Source organism: Chiloscyllium punctatum, chromosome 2 (genome assembly GCF_047496795.1).
Source record: "Chiloscyllium punctatum isolate Juve2018m chromosome 2, sChiPun1.3, whole genome shotgun sequence".
NCBI lineage: Eukaryota > Metazoa > Chordata > Chondrichthyes > Orectolobiformes > Hemiscylliidae > Chiloscyllium > Chiloscyllium punctatum.
This window is the reverse complement of record NC_092740.1, coordinates 6,844,588-6,869,761: the sequence shown is the minus strand read 5'-3', so window position 1 is coordinate 6,869,761 and position 25,174 is coordinate 6,844,588. Positions and strand designations below refer to the sequence as shown.

Below are 25,174 nucleotides of genomic sequence, written 5' to 3'. Positions count from 1 at the left end.
TAGAAAGCAGGACCTCCAGGGTTGTAATCTCGCAATTACTCTTCATGCTGCGTGGTAGTGTAGCATGGAATAGGAAGATAGTACAGCTTCATTTATGGCTAAAAAGCTGGCGCAGCTCAGTGTTCAGAGATCAAGAAGAATGGAGTGTGGGGAAAGCATAGTGCACAAGAAAATGTTAAAAGAGAAAAGCAAAAAGTGGAATTTATTTAAAACTCTTTTACCTAAATGCACTCAGTATTGGGAATAAAGTTGATGAGCTAATGGTACATATTGAGATGAAGAGGTACCACCTGGTAGGAGTCAGTGAAACATGGTTACAGCAAGGTCAAGAATGGGAGTTAAATATCCAAGGGTACTCAATATTCCAAATACACAGATGAGGAGCAGCAGGGGGTGGAATTGCTTTACTGGTTAAAGATGACATCAAGACTATATAATGGCATTGATTCTAGGGACCAAAATGTAAATCAGTCTGGGTGGAAATAAAAAGGGAAGAAACCCCTTGGCAAGAGTAATTTACAGGCCCCGAACCCCGATGTACAGCACATCGGGCATAGTATAAACCAGAAATAACGAAGGCTTATGAGAAGGACACAATGGTAATTATGGATGATTTGAGCATTCAAGTTGATTGGATTAATCAGCTTAATAACAGTGACCTTGAGAAAAGGTTCAGAGAACATGTCACAGAGCCAGTGAACTGGTTAGTTCAGATATTAGTAGAAAGTGAGGACAGCAGATGCTGGAGATCAGAGTCGAGAGTGTGGTGCTGGAAAAGCACAGCACGTCAGGCAGCATCCAAGCAGCAGGAGAATCATTCCTGATGAGGGGCTTACGCCCAAAACGTTGATTCTCCAGCTCCTCGGATGCTGCCTGACCTGCTGTGCTTTTCCAGCACCACACTCTCGACTTAGTTCTGATTTTGTATTGTATAACGAGGAAGGATTGATAAATGGTCTTGTGGTTAATGATCCTCTTGAAAAGAGTGACCATAACCATGCTAAAGTTTCAAATTTAGATTGGAAGAGTGAGACAGAGTTGCACACAAGGATTTGCCTAATCCTAAAGTACAGGCTTGAGGAAGGAGTTGGCCCAAGTGGACTGGGTAAAAACATTAAAGGGCAAGACACTTGAAGAAGAACAGTGGCAAATACTTAGAGAAATACTAAATACTCTCAATTAAGGTATATTCCTGAGATAAAGTTAAAAAAAATCACAACTCCAGGTTATATAGTCCATCAGGTTTATTTGGAAGCACTAGCTTTCAGAACGCTGCTCCTTCGTCAGGTAGCTAGTGGGACAGGATCATAGGACACAGAATTTATAGTAAAACATCGTAGTGTCATCCAACTGATGCGATGTATTGAAAAAACCTAGATTGCTGTTAAGAGTTTAATCACTTAGAATGTGACTATGGTTGCAGGTTTTCATTAATATGTAAATCCCAGAACTTCTTTCAAATCACATTGCTGAGATAATAAAACCATAAGTTTAAAAAAAAGCATCTTCTCAGCTCAGACAATGCATTAAAGGTGGGAGGTTAGAGTCTGTCTGTATTCCAGCCTTCAGTCAGACTAGTACTATTTCCAAATTAGGAACTGATAAAAAGTCACATGGTCTAACTGCGCACAGATGTGCGCTTTTTGAACAAATGCAAATTCACCCCACAGACTTATATGCACGTGTGTGAGAGAGGGAGAGAGAGAGTTGGGGGAAAGAGGGAGAGTGTGCACGCGTGTGCTTGATTGAGTTTGTGTGAGAGTGTGACAGAGTATATGCCTGTGGGAAGTTGCATGCGAGAGTGGGCAGGGGGCAGTGTGTATCTGAGACAGCATGTGTGCGAGAGAGAGAGAGCGAGCGCGAGCGAGCAAGAGAGAGAACGAGTGAGAGAAAAAAAAAGAGAGAGAGAGAGAGAGAGAGAGAGAGAGAGAGAGAGAGAGAAAGAAAGAAAGAGAAAAAGTGTAGTGGGGTCACTTGTTGTGTGACATGAATCTAAGATCCCGGTTGAGGCCATCCTCATGGGAACTAAACTTGGCTATCAGTCTCTGCTCGGCGATTTTGCATTGTTGCGTATCCGTAAGTCCGTTTTGGAGGACCGTCACCTGAAGAGCTAAGGCCAAATGACTGCTGAAGTGTTCCCCGACTTGAAGAGAACATCCCTGTCTGAACATTATTGCACGGTGTCCATTCTTCCATTGTCATAGCGTCTGCTTGGTCTCGCCAATATACCATGCCTCAGGGTATCCTTACCTGCAGTGTATGAGATAAACAACATTGACCAAGTCACAAGAGTACCCCATGCACGTGATGTCCCCACATGTAATGGTAGTATCCATGTCGACACGCTGACAAGTCTTGCAGTGATTGCCATGACAGGGTTGTATGGTGTTGTGGTCGATGTTAACCTGAAGGCCGGGCAGTTTGCTGCAGACAATGGTCTGTCATGGCAACATTGCAATGTTGTCATTGCAAACACTGGAAGCTGTGTCAAGAATGTCAACATGGATACTACCATTACAGTTGGGGACATGACCAACCATGCATGTGGCAGATACTCCTGTGTCTCAGCCATCGTTGTCTACCTCATACGCTGCAGGCAAGGATGCCCCGAAGCACGGTAGATTGGCGAGACCGCGCAGGCGCTATGACAACGGATGAACGGACAACAACCGTCAGGCAGGGATGTTCCATCCAAGTCAGGGAACACTTCAACGGTCAAGAACATTCAGCCTCGAATCTTCGGGTGACCGTCCTCCAAGGTAGACTTCGGGATACACAACAACACAGATGCCAGCAGAGGCTGATAGCCAAGTTCTGTGTGCATGAAGATGGCCTCAACCAAAATCTTGGGTTCATGTCACACTACAGGTGACTACTACACTATACACTCGCGCACAAATACACACACACACCAGAACTTCTCTCATACACATGCTCTTTCTCAGGCGCACAAACACACATGAGCACACCTCCAACAGGCATATACTCCATCACACCTCCGCACAATCAAGCGCGCGCGCGCACACACACACACACGTCTATGGGGTGAAGCTGCATTTGCAGACACATTCTATTTTGTACAAAAAGTGCAAAATCTGTAGGCAGTCAGTCCATGGGATATTTTGTCAATTCCTACTTTGGAAACAGAACCAGTCTGACTTAAGGTTGGGATACAGACTCACTCTAACCTCCCACTTTTAGTGCATTGCCTGAGCTGATATGTCACTTTTTCCTACAACTTAAGGTTTTATTGTCTCAGCAATGTGACTTGAAAGAAGTCATATTACATATTAATGAGTAGAAACCTGCAACCATAATCACATTCTAAGTGATTAAAGACTTAATAGCAATCTAGGTTTGTTCAATACATTGCATCAGTTGGATGACACTTAGACTTTTACTATAAATTCTGTCCTATGATCCTGCCCCACTAGCTACTTGAAGGAGCAGCACTCCGAAAGCTAGCACTTCCAAATAAACCTGTTGGACTATAACTGATGAGTCTTTATTTTGTTCACCCCAGAATAACACCGACACCTCGACATATATTCCTGATGGGAAGAGGAATTGTAAAAAAACTGAAAAATCATCCATTGCTTAACAAGACAGTAAAGGATAACAAAGGCAAAACCGGGGGTGTGTTAGAACGTAAACGTCAGTGGCACTCTGGGGGACTGGGAGAACTTCAAACGTCAGCAAAGGGTAACTAAAAACGAAACTGAAAGAGCTAAGGTAAACTCTGAAAGGAAACGAGGAGAAAACATATGCACAGATACCAAAAGCTTCTCTTAGTATACAGAAAGGAAGAGAATATGAAAGTAAATGTTAGCCCTTTAAAGAATGAAAATAGTGGGGTAATGATGGGAAACGTAGAAATGGCTGGAGGCACCAAACCAATATTTTGTCTCTGTTTTCACAGTGAAAGATAATGATCTCTTCCCAAAAAGTACAGTTACTACAGATGAACGTGAAGTTATTAGAACTAAGGATAAGGTATTAAGTAAACTGATGGGATCAAAGGCTGATAAAGTCCCCAGGGCCTGACGGCCTGCAGCGGAGTGTATTACAAAAGGAGACAGCAGAGACAGTGGATGAATTAGTTCTGAATTTTTCAAAATTCCCTAGATTCTCAAAGTGCCACTGGATTGGAAATACTAACACTAACCCTTAATAAAAAAAAAGCAAAAAGTAGGAAACTATAGATCTGTTAGTGTGACCTCTATAGTGGGGGGATGTTGCTGGAGGCAATTGTAAAGGAAGAGATAACTGAACACTTGGTAAAACAAAGCTCAATTCACCAGTGTCCACATGGTTGCACAAAGGGTAAGTTGTGCTTAACAAACTTGGAGTTCTTTCAGGTTGTAACCAGCAAGATAAATAATGGGGATCTGGTGGATGTGGTATATCTAGATTTCCAAAAGGCACCTGACCATGTGCCGCATGAAAGACTATCCTGGAAGGTTAGGGGTTAAGGGTAGAGTATTGGCTTGGATAGAGGATTGGCAGTTTGATAAGGCCCTAAAGGAGCCTTCCTAAAGTTCCAAGGCCCTAAAGGAGCCTTCCACATCCATCAAAGTTTCACCTGCACATCCACCAATATCATTTATTGTATCCGTTGCTCCCGATGTGGTCTCCTCTACATTGGGGAGACTGGGCGCCTCCTAGCAGAGCACTTTAGGGAACATCTCCGAGACACCCGCACCAATCAACCAAACCGCCCCGTGGCCCAACATTTCAACTCCCCCTCCCACTCTGCCGAGGACATGGAGGTCCTGGGCCTCCTTCACCGCCGCTCCCTCACCACCAGACGCCTGGAGGAAGAACGCCTCATCTTCCGCCTCGGAACACTTCAACCCCAGGGCATCAATGTGGACTTCAACAGCTTCCTCATTTCCCCTTCCCCCACCTTATCCTAGTTTCAAACTTCCAGCTCACTTACTGTCTCCTTGACTTGTCCGACCTGCCTATCTTCTTTTCCACCTATCCACTCCACCCTCTTCTCTTTGACCTATCACCTTCATCTCCTCCCCCACTCACCCATTGTACTCTATGCTACTCTCTCCCCACCCCCACCCTCCTCTAGCTTATCTCTCCATGCTGCAGGCTCACTGCCTTTATTCCTGATGAAGGGCTTTTGCCCGAAACGTTGATTTCGCTGCTCGTTGGATGCTGCCTGAACTGCTGTGCTCTTACAGCACCACTAATCCAGTTTGATAAAAAAGCAGAGTTAAATGGTTCATTCTCTGGATGGCAAATTGTAGCTCGTGGGATGCGCAGGGTTTAGTTCTCAGACCTTAATTACTTATAATTTATACAAATGATCTGCAAGCAGGGACAGAATGTAACATAGCAAAATTCACGTACAATATTAAAATAGGGAGGAAAGCAGGCAGTGAAGAGGAGATAAAGAGTTCACAGATGAACATTGCACTGCTGCCTCACAGCACCAGGAACCTGGGTTCAATTCCACCGTAAGCCGACTGTATGGAGTTCACACATTCTCCCTGTGTCTGTGTGGGTGTCCTCCTAGAGAGGTGGATTGCCCATGTAGTGGCTAGGGATGTGCACATTAGGTGGATTAGCCATGAGAAATGCAAGGTCACAATGATGGGGTGGGTCTGGGTGGAATGTTCTTCAAACGGTCACTGTGGACTTGGTAAGCCTGCTTCCACACTGTAAGGAATCTATGATATTGATAGGCCAAGAAAATGGGCCGGAATCTGGCAGCTGGAGTTTAATGGGGATAAATGCAAGGTTGTTCATTTTGGCCAGAAAAATAAAAGGGCAACTTATTATTTAAATGGGAAGCACATTCAAAATGCATCAATGCAGAGGGATTTAGATCTCCTTATGCATGAATTGTAGAAAGTAGGTACGCAGGTGCAGCTAATAATAAAGCAAATGGAATCCAGGCATATATGTAATCCAGTCCTCTTGCAATAAAAGTTTTGTTCATAATTATATGAGACCACATCAGGATAATGTGCCCAATTTTGATCTCCATATTTGAGTAAGTTAAAAATCACACAACAGGTTAAATTCCAACATGTTTATTTGGAAGAACAAGCTTTTGGAGTGCTCTTCCTTTGTCAGGTAGCTAGCTTCATCAGGTCCAAATAAACCTGTCTACCCCAGTCTGACATGGACACCTCCATGTTATTTGAGGAAGGATATATTAGCACTGGAGGTAGTTCACAAGGTTAATTCCAGGGATGAAAGCACAAAGAGCTGTTGAATAGCTTGATTTCAGACAAATGAGGGGACATCTGATTGAGGTATATAAAATGCTAAAAAGGATTGATAAGGTGGATGTGGGACAGTTTCAAACAGAGGGAATAGACAGAATGAGAGGAGATAGTTTCTCCTCCTTGCAGTTTTGATCCTACTTCTCTCAAAGGGTTGTAGATCTATGGAACTCTCTGCCAGATACAGTGGAGGCATAATCAATCAACAGATTCAAGAAAGAGGTAGGTATGTTTTTGATGAAAAGCGAGATAAAAGGGCTATGGGGAGCAGGCAGGAAAGTGGAGTTGAGACCAGGATAAGATCAGCCATGATCATGTTCAATGGTGGAGCGGTCTCGAAAGGCTGAAATGCCTATTACCACTCCTAATTCCTATGGAAACTTCGGTTTCATTGTTAAAGCTGAACCTGTAGCACCTGAAAGAACCACACTATTAAAACCAAAACAAAACTGATCTATCAACACATTTTAGCCTGAGACCTTACTTGTCCAGTACATCAGCCAGGATCATAACATGAACCAATGACTCCCTATGTGATTTGGTATCATACGTTCTGCTTTAAGATTCCTAGGAAGTGAAGTTTGAATGATATTAAAAGGTACTGAACAAGTTGCTGCAGTCACAACATAGAAAATAGGAACACAAAGAGGCCATTCGGGCTTGAAGCTGCTCTGTCATTCATCACGACCATGGCTGATCATCCAACTCATTGGTCTAATCCCGCTTTCTCCCCATAACCTCTGACCCCATTTGCCCCAAGTGCTATATCTAGCTGCCTGTTGAATATGTTCAATGTTTTGGCATCAAATACTTCCTGTGGTAATGAATTCCACAGGCTCACCATTCTTCGGGTGAAGAAACATCTTATCTCCTTCCTAAGTGGCCTACCCAGAATCCTCAGACTGTGACCCCTGGTTCAGGACACACCCCCCATGAACATCCTGCTTGCATTTACCCTGTCTAGTCCTGTTAGAATTTTATAAGTCTCTGAGACTCCCCCCTCATTTGTCTGAACCCCAGCAAAAACAATTCTAACCTTGTCAATCTCTCCTCTTACGTCAGTCCCACCATCCCTGGAATCAGCTTGGGAAACCTTCACTGCACTCCCAAGACCAAGAGTATCCTTCCTCAGAAAAGGAGACCAGAACTGCCCACAATATTCTAGGTGTGGCCTCACCAAGGCCCTGTATAACAGCAACGACACATCCCTGCTCCTGTACTCGAAACCTCTCGCAATCAAGGCCAACATTTCATTTGCCTTCTTTACCGCCTGCTGCACAAGGACACCCAGGTCCCACTGCACACTGCCCTCTCCCAATTTACAGCCATTCGAGTAGTAGTCTGCCTTGTTTTTGCTTCCAAAGTGAATATCCTCACATTTATCCAAACTATACTGCATCTGCCATTGATGTGCCTACTCACCCAACCTGTCCAGATCATGCTGAAGGATCTGTGCATCCTCGTCACAGTTCACCCTCCCACCCAACTTGGTATCATCTGCAAACTTTGAGATGTTACATTTTGTTCCTTCATCCAAATCATTAATCTATATAGTGAATAGCTGGGGTTCCAGCACGGATCCCTGTGATACCCCACTAGTTACCAGTTGAAAAAGACCCATTAATTCCGACACTTTATTTCCTCTCTGCCAACCAGTTTTCCATCCATCTCAATACACTACCACCAAACCTAAGCATTTTAATCTTGCACAATACTCTGATGTGAAACTTGGTCAAACGCTTTCAGAAAAAGTCCAAAGATACCTTATTGACTGGCTCCCCCTTGTCAACTCTATTAATTACATCTTCACAGAATTCCAACAGATTTTCCAACCTTTTCAGATATCCCAGAATTGTCAATTCGGGCCAGGCGTGTCATTGAAAGATCATGTTCTTGTGCACTGCTTAGAAATCCTCCTTTCTGAACATATGGTATTATTCAATATATAACAGAAGGATGGTTTATTACCTTCTTGGTGTCAACCGTGAATCCAGGCTGCCAGTCTTCATGGTAATTGTGTCTGTGAACAGCACATCTTTTGCTGGAGATGCGAGGGCTTCAGAGTGTGACAGTGATGAATGCATCCTCTGCTGCTGTAGTCTTTTCAGTGTGGCATACCCAAATGCATCACGTGGGCTTGTATAACTAAAGTTGTAATCGGTCAGGCTTTTTATGGTAGTAACTGAAGGTGCTTTCAGTGATTGCGCCCTTCGGGGGAGCGTGTGAGATGACCCCAGAGGGACCAGTGACACAGAGTTTGACTTGGACAGAGGTAGGTGATTTGACTGGGGAGTAAGGGAGACATTGGTCTTCACTGTCCGTGCACTGACTATTGTATTCAGGCTGCCACAGTCTGTGTCAGCATTGGCAGGGTCCAGGCGGACTGTTTCACCAGATGGACTTGAACTGACAGAACTCATAGAGCTAATGCCACTCGTCGTTGTATCAGTGTTAAAGCTCTGGCTGCGGCTTTTGAACTGTGTGCCAGTCGTGCTGTCACCCATAGACCGATCCTTTATGATCTGTTCCTGGTGATTATCTCCCAACATAGATTTTGGGCGCTTTAGTTCAGACTCAGAGATGCTCTGTGAGCTTCCTCTGTTGCCATGATCCCTACTCCCAACAAAGGAGGTCTCCAAACTCAGTGTGTGGCTCTTGTGCAATCGGTTACCATTGAAGATGCTGGTAAACACCTCAGTGTGCAAATACTCAGTGCTGTTGGCTGGTTCAGTGACAGCACGAATGCGCCGCTGAACCTGCTTCGCATCTGCTGCTGCCTTGCTGGACTTGGAATCGCTGCCACTGCGCAGTTTCTTGCTAGGTAGTGAAGTCAGATTATTGAAGAAGCGCCGAGTAACAAATCTAGAAGAGCTGAGGATGCTCAAGGGGCTTCGTTCCTTCTCTTTAGCTGATTTGGGCTTTTCCAAAGACTGATCACCCTCCTCAGTGATATCTAGGAAAAAAGTGCTGGTTGTGCTGCTGCCATAGCGATCATCTTCCATAATAAACATGCCTGTAACACAAAGAAGCCCACAGCACATCCATTAACTTATATATGTGATGTAAGGAGTTCTATGGAATCTTGCCCAATTGAGATTATTAAAGCTGAAACAGGACAAATTGCAACTGATTGTTGCAGCCACCTCAAGACAGAGCGTTTAACATTTCGGAACTTGGCTTCAATCTACCTCTGCCAGAACTTACTGCAGAAAGCACTGCCCCTCTCTACCATTTGCAATGGCATTGAGTTGGTAGATTATGAGGTCTAGCCTCTGTGATAGTGACCATGAAACTATTACGAATATTTGTAAAAACCCATCCAGTCCACTAACGTCCTGTAAGGAAGAAAATGTGGTACCCTCATCTCTCTGACCTACGTGTGACTCTTAGTGAAATGGCCCGCTCTTCACTGTTTTCTCTGAAATGATTGAGCAAACCATTCAGTTCAAGGGCCAGTTCAGGCTGACAACAAATGCCAGCACAGCCACATCCCACAGAAGATTTTAAAAAATGCTGCTTCCCCTTAGCATCTTCTGATCTCTTTGGCTACAGGAGCCAGCTCTATTTCTGATGATTAGTATGAAATTGCCAAGTGATGTCTCTATTTTATAATGTGAGTTACTCTAGATTTTTAGGCTCAAGTTCAATTGGGTAGTTGAGCCTTATACATACAGTTGCCAAGCCTCCCCCAGCAGAGATCAACACTCCCAGGAGAGATGATTTGAAGATGCCGGTGTTGGACTGGGGTGGACAAAGTTAAAAATCACAACCCCAGGTTATAGTCCCAACAGGTTTAATTGGAAGCACACTAGCTTTTGGAGTGCTGCTCCTTCATCAGGTGGTAGTCAGGAGAGAGGAGAGAGGAACGCAAACATTGTATGATTAGGAATTAAGCAACCAGCCAGCAAACACTGCACATTTCACTCAGAAATCCATGCTGAAGGTAAGATAACTTCATTATGCTGAGAGCACTTAGGCAAGTCCCATTTCATATGATACTCACTCTGAGGCACTGACTCACTTTCGCTGTTATGCCTGGAACTGGTAGATTCAGAATTGAGGCTCAGTGTACTAGGGATTGAGGACAGCTCATTGTACAGCTGCTCCATGTCATCAGGAGCCACAGGCCAGGGCTGCAAGCGGCTGTGCCTGACTGAATCCCAACCATGGTTTTTCAGGATATCACACCCCTGCTTTGTTTTTGCCAAGAGACCCAGTACGTACAGACACGTCCTGTGGGAACAGAAAAAGGAACACAGATCAGTGGAAATAAAAGGCACCCTTAAATCCATTTTTCAAGGACAAATGAAGAGGTTATATGGCCATTTTATTAGGATTTTTACTGGAGAATAAGATTCAGAATGATTATCAGACCTGTTAGTGGAGAAAATAATTCAGAGGGACATTCACTTCTATCCATTACTTCACCGATTGTGAAAGTATGTTTCTAGGATAATTACCAATGATGTGGAGATGCTGGGGTTGGACTAGGGTGGACAAAGTTAAAAAATCACACATCAGGTTAAAGACCAAAAGGTGTCTCACTCATGCACACAGACACACATACAAGTCTATGGGGTGAATCTGCATTTGTAGATACATTCCATCTTGTTCAAAATATGCACAATCTGTAGGCAGTCAGTCTATGTGACATCTTATAAATTCCTACTTTGGAAATAGAATCGGTCTGACTCAAGATTGGGATACAGATAGCCTTTAATCCCACACCTTAAATGCATTGTTTGAACTGAGATGTCACTTTTTTAAAACCTCAAGTTAGCTCAGAAATGTGACTTGATAGTTGTTCTGGGATTTACATATTAATGATGCAAAACCTGCAACCTGTTCTAAGTGATTAAAGACTTAATAGCTATCAAGATTTGTTCAATACATCGCATCATCTGTATGACACTTTGATATTTCAGTATAAGTTCTGTGCCCTATGATCCTGCCCCACTAGCCTCCTGAGAAAGGAGTAGTGTTCAAAATTCCAAAAAAACAACTGTACTTCCAAATAAACCTGTTGAACTCTAAGCTGGTGTTGAGATTTTTAACATAACTAGCAATGACATAATTTTCACAAAACCATGCTGACCTCAGCTTACATTTTTCAAACACTTATATTTACTGCAGTACTTATACCAACAACACAAGCTCACTGCCTCTTCCGTGCATCTCTTTTCCGGTGCAGTTATGTAGTGCCCAATGGTTGGGATCAGTATAAACATGTTGCACATTGCTATATGGTAACTGTAACAGCAGCACCATTAACAAAGATCAAGTATCAAAGCCTTAAAACACAACGCAGAACTGACAAACGCAGCAGCTTTTCTAACTGAAACATCAGTTACTATGTTTGTACGGTGCTACTGCCAAGATATCATGCTGAAAATGGCTTGTTACTTTTGGTGTAGGCATACCTGCAGTGCTGTTAGGTAGGGCGTTCCAGGAGACTGAACTAGTTACAGTGAAAGAACAGTGAGATGGAGTGGGACTTAGATAAACTTGCAGGTGGGGCTCCATGCCTTGATGTTGCAGGTTTGGAAGGTGTTATGAAAAAAAGCCTCGGTGAGTAACTCAGGTAATCGTGTAGATGCTATACATTGCTGATGCTGGTGATAGAAGTAAATGTTGAAGGTAGTGGAGGGGATGCCAACCAAACAGGCTGCTCTATTCTGATGGTATCAAACTAAAGTGTTGTTGGAGCTGCACCCATCCAGGAAAGCGGGAGTATTCATCACAGTCCTGACTTGTGCCTTGTCAATGATGAACAGGCTCTAAGGTATCAGGAGGTGAATTACTAGCAAGCATTCCTAGCTTCTGACCTGCTTGTGTAACCAAAATGTTTATACAGTCCTGGAACTTGTGTGCTGCGAACGTGCCACTATCAGTCCAAACGTGAATGTTACCCAGGTCTTACTTATGTGTGCGCAACAAAAGAGGGATCCTGGTACCTGGAAGTGAGATGAAAAACTAAGCCCTTTGAAGTATTCAGATACTTTATTAAGACAACAAATACTTGGGACTCATCATCAGGGAAAGTTATTTATCTTAAACATTAGCAAAATATCAGAAAGCAATAAGTACAGTCTATATATTCAACGAATACAGCAAACTTCAATAATCTGCAATGAATTCTGATGAGGGAAAGTTTGTTACTGAGGCATTCAGGGCACTGAGAGAGACTATCATGTGCTCATTTAGATCCACATAAGAGTGAGGAGCAAGAGTAGGCCATCTAGGCCTTCGTGCTTGCTCTGCCATATAAGATGATTATGGCTGACCTTTTCATGGCCTCAGCTCCACACCTCACCACAACCCTTAATTCCTTTACTGTTCAAAAAATTATTTATCTTAGCTTGGAAAACATCTACTGAGGAAGCCTCAACCACTTCACTGAGTGGGGTATTCCATAGATTCACAACCCACTAGGTGAAGAAGTTCCTTCTCAATTCGGTCCTAAATCTGCTCCCCCTAATTTTGAGGCTATGCCATCTTGTCCTAGTTTCACTCGCCAGTGGAAACATCCTCCCTACCTCTATCTTACCTATTCCCTTCATAATTTATATACTTTGTTAAGATTCCTCCTCCTTCATTCTTCTAAATTCCAATGAATATAATTCCAGTTTACTCAGTCTCAACTCTGAAATCAACCTAGTGAACCTCCTCTGCTCCCCCTCTAGTGCCAGTACATTCTTTCTCAAGTAAGGAGACCAAAACTGCTAGTAGTACTCCAGGTGTGGCCTCACCAGCACAGCTGCAACATAACCCCTCTGCCTTTAAATTCAATCCCTTTTGCAATGAAGGACAAAATTCCATTTGCCTTCTTAATTATTCGTTGTACCTGTGTCCAACCTTCTGTGACTCATGCACAAGGAGACCCAGAATCCCTCTGCATAGCAGCGTGCTGCAATTTCTTATCATTCAAGTAATAGTCCTTTTTACTGTTATTCCTACCAAAACGGATGACTTTGCATTTATTAACATTGTATTTTATGTGCCAAATCTTTGCCCACTTACTTAACTATCTATGCCCCTTTGCAAATTTTCACAGTCCTCTGCACACTTTGCTCTGCCACTCATCTAAATGTTGTCCACAAACTTCTACACACTACATGTCACCCCCAGCTCCAAATCATCTCTGTAAATTGTGAATAATTGCGGTCCTAACACTGATCCCTGAGGCACACCACTAGTCACTGATTTTCAAACAGAGCAGCACTCACTTATCCTCACTCTTTGTTTCTAGTTGGTAAAGCAATCCTCTAAAGCAATATGCTAATACATTGCCTGTAACACCATGCATCTTTATTTTGTTCAGCAGCCTTTGGTGCAGCACCTTGTGGAATGCCTTTTGGAAATCTAGATACACCACATCTACTGGGTCCCCGTTGTCCACCATATTCGTAATGTCTTTATAGAATCCCAAACAATTAATTAAGCACGACCGGCCTTTCACAAACCCATGTTGCATCTGCCCAATGGGACAAATGGGTGGCGCATTCCATGATATTTACTACTTACCCTCTAACAGAGAGAATTTCACAAGTGTGGGCCAGGGCTATAACATCTGGGATGACGTTCTCCTCCTGAAGCAAATTCAATCCCCAATTTGACGAGCCAATGTTACCCTGAAATGCACATCACATTCAGGTTAGAAGCCTCTTACTAACCAATGTCTTGCATCACTTATGCAGAAAGAAAAGCAAAAAGCAAGAATCAGAAAGGGAACATGGCAATTGTAAGCACTGTTAAACAGATGGGTTTGGAGCAGGTTTTGAAGATAACGGTAGTGTAGGGCTGTATGTTACACTTCCTTGCTGCTGTTTGACAGCCAGGTCAGGGAGTGCTTTTGCAGCTTTTTTTGCTTGATCCCAGCTGGTCTCATTCTAAAAAAGATTCTTGGGATGTTGCAGTCATTGCCAGGGTCACAATGTTTTGCGCAGCAGTATGTGAAGAGTTAACCATATTGCTGTGGGTCTGGATTCACATGTAGGTCAGTTCAGATTGGGGTGGCAGACCGCTCTCCCTAAAGGACTATGAATCAAATTAATATTTACAACAACTGGCAGTGATTACATGGTTGCGAGGGAGATGGCTTTTTATTTCAGACTTTTAATGAATTTGAATTCCCCATCTGCAACAGTGTCACTAGAGCAGAGAACCCATGCCCCTAGAGTATTAGTGTGGTGTTCTGGATTACTAGTTCAGTGACATTAGCACTATGCCACCAACTTGCTGCTATTTCTCCCATGATGGGGGCATTCCAGACAAACTCCATGGCAGTTTTTACAAGCTGGGTTTGAGCCTGGTAGGCTGCAAACTTTCTTTGGCGATCACTGTGCCAATCAGAGCCAAGATCTGCCCTCAGGGTCAGAACACTTCCCCTGGCTCTTAAACCCATTCCTCACTCCCTTCACTGGGCTCTGGCGCCAATACACCAGACGTATCTTCAGTCTGGCCTCAATTATCTCTTCACCATGGTAGACTGGCTGCAGCCCTGGTAGTGGGGACACATTGCTGGAACTACAGATGGGCTGAGAGTTCTTTAAGGTGTCCCATCCTGAGACAATTAGTACCCTACCAAGTGTAAAATGGCTGTGATGCAACTGGGTTTTCTGTACCTGAATTCCAAACGGATGAGTGTGGAAAATGCAGTGCATCAAAAAGTGTATAGAGATATGGTTTCACAGAACTGAGCTGGAATGAATGCTAGATTGACAAGAAATTAAGATTTATGAAATAGGAATAGCCACTGGGTTTGCTCTGCCCATCAATAAACACAATGCTAATCTAATTGTTGTCTCAATTCCAATTGTATGCTTCCCATTGTTATAACTCTCAACTCCATTACTGATGAAAAATCTGGCTAACTCAGCCTTGAATAAATAGATTCAAATGAGGCTGACTTCACTGCTTTGTGGGCTAGAAAATTCCAAAGATTTATGTCATTTACGTCCAATGATTTCCTCTTCTCATACTGCAGAAAGAATGAGGGTTGATGAAAATCAGGAATTAGAGCAACAGAGTGTGCAGGGGCCGGAATTTACAGTTAAATGTCATCATCATGGCAACATGCAGCAAAAAGTATTTGCTGAGCAAAGATCTCATTGTCAACACAGTGGATAGGGTGTTGGAGGGACAGAGAAGCACGAGTAGGCCATTCAACACTTCGGGCCAAAACTGCCATTCAGTATGACCACAGCTGATTATCCAACTCAGTACTGTAATCCTGTTATCTCCCTATATTCTTTTCATGTGGCAGAGAATTCCACAGTCTCAATAATCTCTGTATAATCTCTGTATGGAGAAATTTCTCCTCATCTCTGCCTAAAAAGGCCTACTCCTTTTACCCTTAGACTGCGATCCCTGGTTCTGGACACTTTGCTCATCAGGAACATCCTTCTTGCATCTACCCTGTCTAATTCTGTTAGAACTATATAGGTTTCTATGAGATCCCCTCTCTTTGTTATAAACTCCAGTGACTATAGTCCCAAACAATCCAGTCTCTCCCTATTGCCACCCAGGTAAATAGTGCAGTGAAGAAGGCATATGGCGTACTGGCTTTTATTGGTAGAGGAACTGAGTTCCGGAGTCCTGAGGTCATGCTGCAGTTGTATAAGACTCTGGTGCGGCCGCATCTGGAATATTGTGTGCAGTTTTGGTCGCCATACTATAGGAAGGATGTGGAGGCACTGGAACGGGTGCAGAGGAAGTTTACCAGGATGTTGCCTGGTATGGTAGGAAGATCCTATGAGGAAAGGCTGAGGCACTTGGGGTTGTTTTCATTGGAGAAAAGAAGGTTTAGGGGTGACTTGATAGAGGTGTACAAGATGATTAGGGGGTTAGATAGGGTTGACAGTGAGAACCTTTTTCCACGTATGGAGTCAGCTATTACAAGGGGGCATAGCTTTAAATTAACGGGGGGTAGATATAGGACTGATGTTAGGGGTAGGTTCTTCACTCAGCGAGTCGTAAGTTCATGGAATGCCCTGCCAGTAGCAGTGGTGGACTCTCCCTCTTTATGGGTATTTAAGCAGGCATTGGATAGGTATATGGAGGATAGTGGGTTAGTGTAGGTTAGGTGGGCTTTGATCGGCGCAACATCGAGGGTCGAAGGGCCTGTACTGCGCTGTATTCTTCTATGTTCTATTTGTCAGTCCCACCTTCCCAGGAATTAGTCACAGTTGGGTTTCAAGCAGTCATTGCCTGCCACTTAGATCCAGACAGTTTATTCCTACTTTTGGTTTCCTATCAGTCAGTTCTCAATCCATTTAGCACAGAAACTTTCAAATCCGTGCACTTTAATTTTACATGCTAATCTCTTATGTGGGACATGGTCAAAAGTCTTCTGAAAGTCCAAGAAAACCATATCTACTTTATTCACTGTGCTCGTTAATGTTTTGCTAGAATGTTTTGAGGATGTATCAAGCATAATATGCCCTTCATAAATCCATGCTGATTCTGATCTTGTCACTCTCTTCCAAGTGTTCTGCTATTACATCTTTTATAATGGACTACAGCACTTTTCCCACTACCAATATCAAGCTAACCAGTCTATAATTCACTGTTTTCTCCGACTCCCTTCTTAAATATTGGGGTTACGTCAGCTACCCTCCATAGAAAACTTTTCCAGAGTCTATAAAAGTTTCAAAGATGACTACCTGCTATTTCTAGGGCCACTAAGTATTCTGGCCACAGGGATTTATCTGCCTTTAATCCCTTTAGTTTCTCCAACACCTTTTCCCTATTAATTTCTTCCAATTTCTCCTTTCCATTAGGACCTCTGCTCCCTATATTTTGTCTTGCTTGTGAAGACGTAACTAATGTATGCATTGGATTAGCCTGCCATCCCTTGGTTGTCGATTATAAATTACCATATTTCTGACTATAGGGAACCTATATTCACCTTTACTAATCTTTTTCTCGTCATTAGATTAGATTAGATTAGATTAGATTACTTACAGTGTGGAAACAGGCCCTTCGGCCCAACAAGTCCACACCGCCCCACCGAAGTGCAACCCACCCATACCCCTACCCCTTACCTACACTACGGACAATTTAGGATGGCCAATTCACTTGACCTGCACATCTTTGGATTGTGGGAGGAAACCGGAGCACCCGGAGGAAACCCACGCAGACACGGGGAGAATGTGCAAACTCCACACAGTCAGTCGCCTGAGGCAGGAATTGAACCCGGGTCTCTGGTGCTGTGAGGCAGCAGTGCTAACCACTGTGCCACCGTGCCGCCCGTCATAGCTAGCTCAATAGGTCAAAAATTACACTTAAAATCTTGAAAAGGAAATTTTTTTTTTATTTTGGGAAACTGAGTAATGGAATTAACCTGCCAAGAAAATGAACAAGTCAATGATCTTGTGATTCAGTCGAGTGTGGAAATTTTGTATGCAACAGATATAATAATTTTTCATTCTGCATTAGTTTGGCTTCTTGATGCGTGTTCCTATAAACTTTTATAATGGATTGACCACGCTACGGAGTGTTACCAAGTTATGTTCTATCCTGCTAGCTATTTTCCCCAAGAAAAACTAATTGCATATTTAAGTTTATTATTATTGTAACTGAAGAAAATATCTGGATTAAATAAAATTGTCCACACAGAAACTTTTGCTGTCCAGTGCATACTTTTTAGGTGAGAGGAGAAACATTTTAAAAGGGGCCTGAGGAACAATTTCTCCAGAGGGTGAGATGTGGAATGAACTGCCAGAGGAAGTGGTAGGTGCAGGTAAAATTACCACATTTAAAAGACATTTGGATAGGAACTTGAATAGGAAAGATTTAGTGGGATATGAGGCAAGTGGCAATAGTTTAGTTTGGGAAACTTGGTTGGCATGAACGAGTTGGACTGAATGGGCTGTTTCTGTGCTGTATGACTCTATATACCTGTAAAAGAGATTTTATTATCAGTTTGAATGCTTCTTGCAAACTTACTCTCATTCTATTTCCTCCCTCATAATCAGTTTCTTTTTCTCCATTTGCCAGATTATAAATTGTTCCCAATCTTCAGGGACGTCACTTTTTTTGGCCAATTTGTATGCCTCTTCCTTGAATTTGATACTATTTCCCTTGTTAGCTATGGTATGACCACATTTTATTTTTAGGTCAGACTGGCATTTTGCAGTTCTTCCACCCACTCTTTAAATATTTGCCATCACCTATCAACTATCATCCCTTTCAAGAATAATCCCAATTTATCATAGGTAGCTCAGGCCTCAGACCATCACAATTTCCCTTACATCACTTCCCCCTTGGACCTTCTCCCTCACCTTTATCCACCTATTGCTTTCCCAGCTATCTTCCCCCAACCCCAACCCCTTCCCATTTATCTCTCAGCCCCGACCCACAAGCCTCATTCCTGATGAAGGGCTTATGCCCGAAACATCGAATCGCCTGCTCCTTGGATGCTGCCTGACTGGCTGAGCTTTTCCAGTACCACACTATTATGAATTTACGAGCATAGTCTCAGAGACAACTAGTCCCTCTCCATAATTAAGAATTCTATTCCATAGCAATCACACTTCCTTAAGAGCGCACGCACAAATAGATGGTCAATCATTCCTTTCTTGTTACATAATACAGAATCAAGGATGGCATTTTATCTATTTGTTTCCTCAATACATGATTCATAAAACTAGCATATAAATATTCCAATAATACCTCCTCTATGGTATTGCTACTGACTTGAATCACCCAATCTATATGTAGATTGAAGTTACCCATAATTACAACGGTACCTTTATAACTTGCATTTATAATTTCCTTTTTAGTGCCTTACCCAACATTACTACTACAGTTTGGTAAATACAACTGAAACTATTATATTTTGCCAGTGTTTCTAAGCTCAAACTCCTACAGATTCTACTTTCTCAGAACTAATGTCCTTCCTCACACACACATTAATTTCCTTTTTAAATCAGCCGTGCTACACCACCTCCTTTTTCTTTTTGGCTATCCTTCCTAAAAAGTGAAAGCCCCTGGATATTTGGATCCCATTCCTGGCCATGGTGCAGCTATGTCTTCCTAATCCCTATGATATCACATCCATTCAAACCTAGTTGGGCGACTAATTCATTCATTTTATTGTGAATGCTAGAGGATTGATCAATATAGAGGTTTTGTATAAATCATAACCCTTTCATTTGCTGCAATAACCAATGATGCACTGATTAATTTATTCTAACTCCCGCACATTTGCTAATTTTTACTTGGGTTAGGAGCAGCGCAGGAAATACATGGGAACACCACTACCTGCAATTTTCCCTCCAAGTCTTTCACCATCTTGACTTGGAAATATATCATCCTTCCTTGACTATTGCTCAATCCTTCCCTAATGGAATTACAGGTGTACCTACACCAAAGCAAACTGCAGTGGTTCAAGGAGGTAGCTCACCACTATTTTCTAAAGGGCAATTAAAGGTGGCCAATAAATGCTGACCCAGCCAACGTTGCTCACATCTGTGCTATCTACATTATGTCACCTCTTATCAAGTGTCCACTAAGATGAAGCCTTTAAAAGGCAAATAGGAGCAAGAAGAGGAATGTGTAGCTGATCTCAAAATGCATGTTGCAATTCTCTTGTTACTCTATTTCAGGGGTTAAGTTATTTTTGTCAGCAATATTATATCCCAAGTTGGCTCAGACGGTTTATTTAGTGAGCCACACAAACCAAAAAGGACCCAGGACTGAACCCATTCTGTCAAGTGTAAGCAGCGATTGCATGTGCGTTAGAATTAACTCCAGTACTCAGGATAACCACTAGGCTGTGATGTGCAGTTTCAAGTGAGGACACTTGCTTATGATCTCTTGTGTGAAAGCTTGTAGGGATATTAGTGCATTTACTACAGCAGCTAGGAAAAGAAAACAGCTATAAACAAAGGCTAGAAATTGGAAAAGAAAACAATTGTACCAAGGCCCAGAGTGCTGCTTTCAGCTGCTTTATGCCATCCCATTTATCCAGTACTGGTGAACGCACAGTGTAGCTCAGGTCTGGAACGATGCTCTGTAAATAAAAACCACCAACATTCTCAAGAATCACTTCTTAGCCCATCAAACACTTCCAGCACAGAATTAGATACAAAATAAAACTTCCTCTAAACTGTCCCCATTCTAGGGCAGGATTAGATGCAGAATAGAACTCTTCCCAAATCTCTATATCTGCCTTTGACACACAAACCCTGATTGCATCTGAAATTAAAAAAGAAAATACTGGTATCTCTACATAAAGGGGAAAAAAGTTATAGTTTCAGACCTCTGCATCTGGTTTTCAAAACTGCAACCTTTAGTCATAAGTATACTGCATCTGTACTAAATCATTCTGCACTATACACGCGCAATACCTTCCTCACCTGTGCTTCTAGCAAATAACAGCCAGTTTTATGATGAACTAACTGGCCATAAAGGTGAATTGGCAAGTAAACATAGGGTCTTTGTAACCTAGAAACAAAAAACAAATAAAGTACATGAATAAAACCATAGCAGTCAAAACTAAATTCCCTTCAATCAAAGTTAGATCTAGGACTGTCAAACATATTTCTAGATTTCTGTCTGGTTTTCAAAGACTGATAACAGAAGAACTTGCCTTTATATAGCTCTCTGTCAAATTTCAGGCTATTGCAGAACTCTTCACATACAACAAATTACTTCCAATGCTGTCACTGCACCACTTAGATGAGCTTTTATGCACCGCAATGAAATTAATAACCTGTTAAGGCTAATGTAGTAACTATATTCAGTCCCAATTATTTCTACCATAGCTGGCTTTCATTTAATAAGTTGATGACTAAAAATGTTGCTTACATGCAATGGCTGAAGATTGATTCTGCAATAATTACATTTCTTTAATCCTGTTGCAAGCTACCTGATCAGTTAAGTGCAAACATTTATTAGCCTAAATCTACATGTAGTTACACATATGCTACAAACATTAATTCTGGTCCAAATTTTCAATGTCTGAATTATTGAGTTCTGAAGGGTCACTGGACCTGAAAAGTTAACTCTGCTTTCTCATCATAGATGCTGCCAGACTTGAAGTTTTCTAGCAATTTCTGCTTTTGATTTCCAGTATCTATAATTCATTGTTTTTTTTCCAATATCCATGCTCTTCTGTTGTGAATCAGAGATGGAGTGCTAAGAAACGTGTAGGCATTGCACAGATAAATTCTCTTCTTCACTAAATTGTTACTGACCAATTTCACACGCGGAAACAGAACCCAACTGGATTTCACTGCAGATAATCCAAACACAGAGGAACCTCGATTATCTGAACAAGATGGGTGGGCACTATTTTGTTCAGATAATTGATTATTCGGTTAATTGGATTTGTTCTGGGGCTTGGAGTTTTCTGTGAAGTCTGCTCCCCGTTCAGGAGACTAGCCCGCAGCACGTTGCGCGCAGGCCCCCGCGGCCGCTCCAACCCAACCCAGTCCAACATTGCCCCCCTGTCCACACCCAACCCGGTTCGTTCATGCCCAAACCCGTCCACCTCCACACACACATACACCCCATCCATCCCCACCCCCCAAAATCCATCCAACACCCCCCCCCCCCCACCACAGACTCTACACCAACAGTAAGACAGCCTTTGTGGGGTAAGTCTCCAAATAGTGCGCGCACACACACAAATGCACACAATCTTTTACTGCAACTTTTTGACAGGTTCCATCTCTGCCTCGTACAGATTGTCTGGGGAAGGGGGTTTAGGGTACACCCTGTGTAGAACTCCAGGGAAAGGGGAAAGTGCAGGGGGACGGGATGTCAGTCATTTGAAGATGGTGCCTGGACTATATGGGACCGCTCTCGGCAGCATTTCAGTGTGCCAAGTTTGTCTTTACTCATTGTACCTGTAAATAAATTATGCGATCAGTGTCGAAACAGTTCTTTGACATAATATTTCTATCGGGACCTAGAGATCTCCTTTCGATAATCCAATATTCAGATAATCAAGGTTCCTCTGTAGTCCCAATGTACTAGTAATAATCAAACTTTTACACTGTGAAATTTGACACTGATGGGACTATCCATAGTTTGTTCAGCAGTGTGCAGGCCATTCTGGGATCATAATCCCCATGTTTGCAATAGATGTTTACATTTTTGTCCCACCATTAAACTTCCACCTTTCCAAATCCTCTCTTCCTTCTACAAAATGTCTTAAATCCAAGCTGAACATTACTCAATCATGACTTCTTGATTTCCCTTCATAAAAACGGTGATGCCAGCAATTTGGACCCTGGTCCTCCAAATACCACTGTCATTTCAAAAAGTGCTACTTTTCAGCTATAAAATTAATGCAAGAAAGTTTCCAACCATTGACAAGGGATTCACACAAATCAACACTGTGACTAGGAATTTAAAAGAATCTTTTATTTATTAAATAGTTAATACCAGTTTTCCTAGTCTCACCTTTGGTTACTGCGTCGAACATAGTTTTCACCATCAGCTGGCTTGCGGTACGTAGTGAGTGCCTCGTTCAATTGTTCTTCAATTAGATCTACATATTTCAAGTTGTATTCCTAAAAGCAAATACAATGTTGGTGCATTGCTCTCTAAACTATTGATCCTCTAAATATTTAGACCTAAACACGTACTGGGAATTTTATAGAGCACTGCATTAAAACACACTGGGACATATTATTAAATGTTAAACTTAATCCTATTTGCTCAGTTTTCAATTAGTTGTTCTGGACATTTGCAGTCAAACAAACTTGCCAACTAAGCTCAGGATTGTAAAAGCAGTGTCATGTTGAATTTCAGAATTTTCATATAAACTTTATTAGCTGCTTGGATCCATGCATTACCCAGCTGATGAACAGCTTTTGTTGTAAGGAGATACAACGAATAGCTAACATTGTGGAGAATGTCAATTTCTATGGAGTTTAATGCATCAGAATGATCAAACTCAAATGTAAGGTTCCTAAAAGAGTTTGAGGACTATCTAGAATGGAGGATCATAGTCCTAGTATAAGAGGTGAGATATTTACGGCTGAGATGAGATTTATCTTCCTTATCCAAAGACTATGGACAGTCAGTAATTGAACAGAGACTTACTGGAGAGTAATTTAAACTCAAAATTTTAGGACAGTTTGCTGTTAAATTGGTGGCGGGTATGGCTTACCAAAGAAAAAAGGAAAAGGGCAAACCATATACAAAGGAGTCTGAATAAGGCAAACTGACGAAAGAAAAAAAGAGGTGAAAGAAATCTACAAGATCTTGAGTTGCATTTAGTGCAGATACCAGACGATGATATGACATTAACACAAGATCAGAAGACTCTTGTGCATGCTGCAACTGTCGGGTCCCAGAGACAACAGACCCAGCAACCTGTGTACATGGGGTAGAATACCAGGTTTGCCTTCAGACATTCATTTGTAGATGGTAAACACTGTTGACATTGTGCCAGTAGTGGAAAGGACGAATGTTGAAGGTGTTAAGTGTGTGCCAATCAAGCCGGTTGCTTTTGTCCTAGACACTATTGAACTTCAAGTGCAACAGCTTTATTAAAAAAACTTCCAATTTAAATTTTGATCATTGTTTTAACATCACACTTACCTTTTGCCATTTCTCCAACTGTTTGGTAACATAACCTCTTTCATGCAGGTAATGGAACCCCTTTGGAATGGACAAAAAGCTGAAACAATGAACAATAGAATTTCCATCAGAAACCCAGTCAGCAACATGGCAAAACACCAGGATTGGTACAGTAAGAGAATTAAAAGCTACGTCTACTTAGAAACACCACTGGGCCTTTGTTTTCATTCTAAGTGTACAGCAATTTTCACACAAGTCCGTGCACACTCGTGCATGGTCAAAAACTGTGTACACCAATGCAATATTAACACTTGTATCATGTAGCTGCTTTGTCCTTTCTTGTTAATGAATGTGAACTACTTGAAGAGTCCTGTGCATGCAGTTATTTCATGAATGGAATAGATCAAAGCAGAAATTAGTACTCTGAAGAAATGCATTACGGAAATAAGGAGACATTTCTTCAGCCAGAGAGTAGTGGGCCTGTGGAATTCATTGCCACAGAGTGCAGTGGAGGTCGTGACATTAAATGTCTTCAAGATAGAGATTAAGAAATTCTTGATCGCTCAAGGAATTAAGGGCTATGGGGAGTGTGTGGGTAAGTGAAGTTGAAATGTCCATCAGCCATGATTAAATGGTAGAGTGGACTCGATGGGCTGAATGGCCTTACTTCCACTATGTCTTATGATCTTAGGTTCTAGAACAAGAAAGCAATTTTAAAGCTGTGGTAGAATTGAGAAAGAACTACATTTCCATGTTTTTGTGACCTTTAAAATTCTGTGATTACTCCAGCCTTGAGATTGAGAAGCATGTTAGAAATAACACCCCACACAACTCCGTGTCAAAAAGCTGAACAGACGCAGACTTTTCGCCCTGACGTGCTGGAGGCTGAGGGATGACTTTATAAAGGTTTTCATCCATGAGGGGCACAGATATGGTGAGTAGCCAATGTCTTTTTCCCCCCCCAAGGTAGGGGAGTCCAAAACTAGAGGGCACAGGTTTATGGTGAGAAGGACAAGATGTTAAAAGGACCCTTGGGGAAACTTTTTCCACACAGGTGATGGTTTTTAATGTGGAGTGAATTGCCAGAGGAACCGGTAGATAGATGCAGATACAGTTACAATATTTAAAAAGGCTTTTGGATAGGTACATGAAGAGGAAAAGGTTGAGGGGGACATGGGCAAAACACATGCAAGTGGGACTAGTTTAGTTTGGGAAACATGTTTAGCGTGGATGCGTTGGAGCAAAGGATCTGCTATTGTGCTGTACGACTCTATAATAGATGTGTACCAGGTTACCATCATCATGAGTGGAACATCATCCAGCATGCTTGGAGTTCCTGATGTTAGGCGAGAACCATTAGGCCACATGTGAGTTTTACATGAGGTATC

The 25,174-nt window shown here is 42.3% G+C and overlaps 1 protein-coding gene across 3 annotated transcripts in view; it reads right to left on the bottom strand.

Moving 5' to 3' along the window:
• Nucleotides 1-25,174, bottom strand: part of rictora (RPTOR independent companion of MTOR, complex 2 a) — a 238,828-nt gene that overhangs the window by 35,297 nt on the left and 178,357 nt on the right. For 2 of the 3 annotated variants that reach the window (XM_072593117.1, XM_072593134.1), the window contains 7 exons: nt 23,808-23,886; nt 22,662-22,771; nt 20,609-20,696; nt 20,170-20,262; nt 13,770-13,876; nt 10,249-10,478; nt 8,214-9,258 (listed from right to left, as the gene is read on the bottom strand). In XM_072593117.1, the coding sequence (XP_072449218.1) occupies nt 8,214-9,258; nt 10,249-10,478; nt 13,770-13,876; nt 20,170-20,262; nt 20,609-20,696; nt 22,662-22,771; nt 23,808-23,886 (1,752 nt within the window). The remainder of the gene's footprint in view (nt 1-8,213; nt 9,259-10,248; nt 10,479-13,769; nt 13,877-20,169; nt 20,263-20,608; nt 20,697-22,661; nt 22,772-23,807; nt 23,887-25,174) is intronic. The other variant, XM_072593126.1, reaches the window with a different exon arrangement.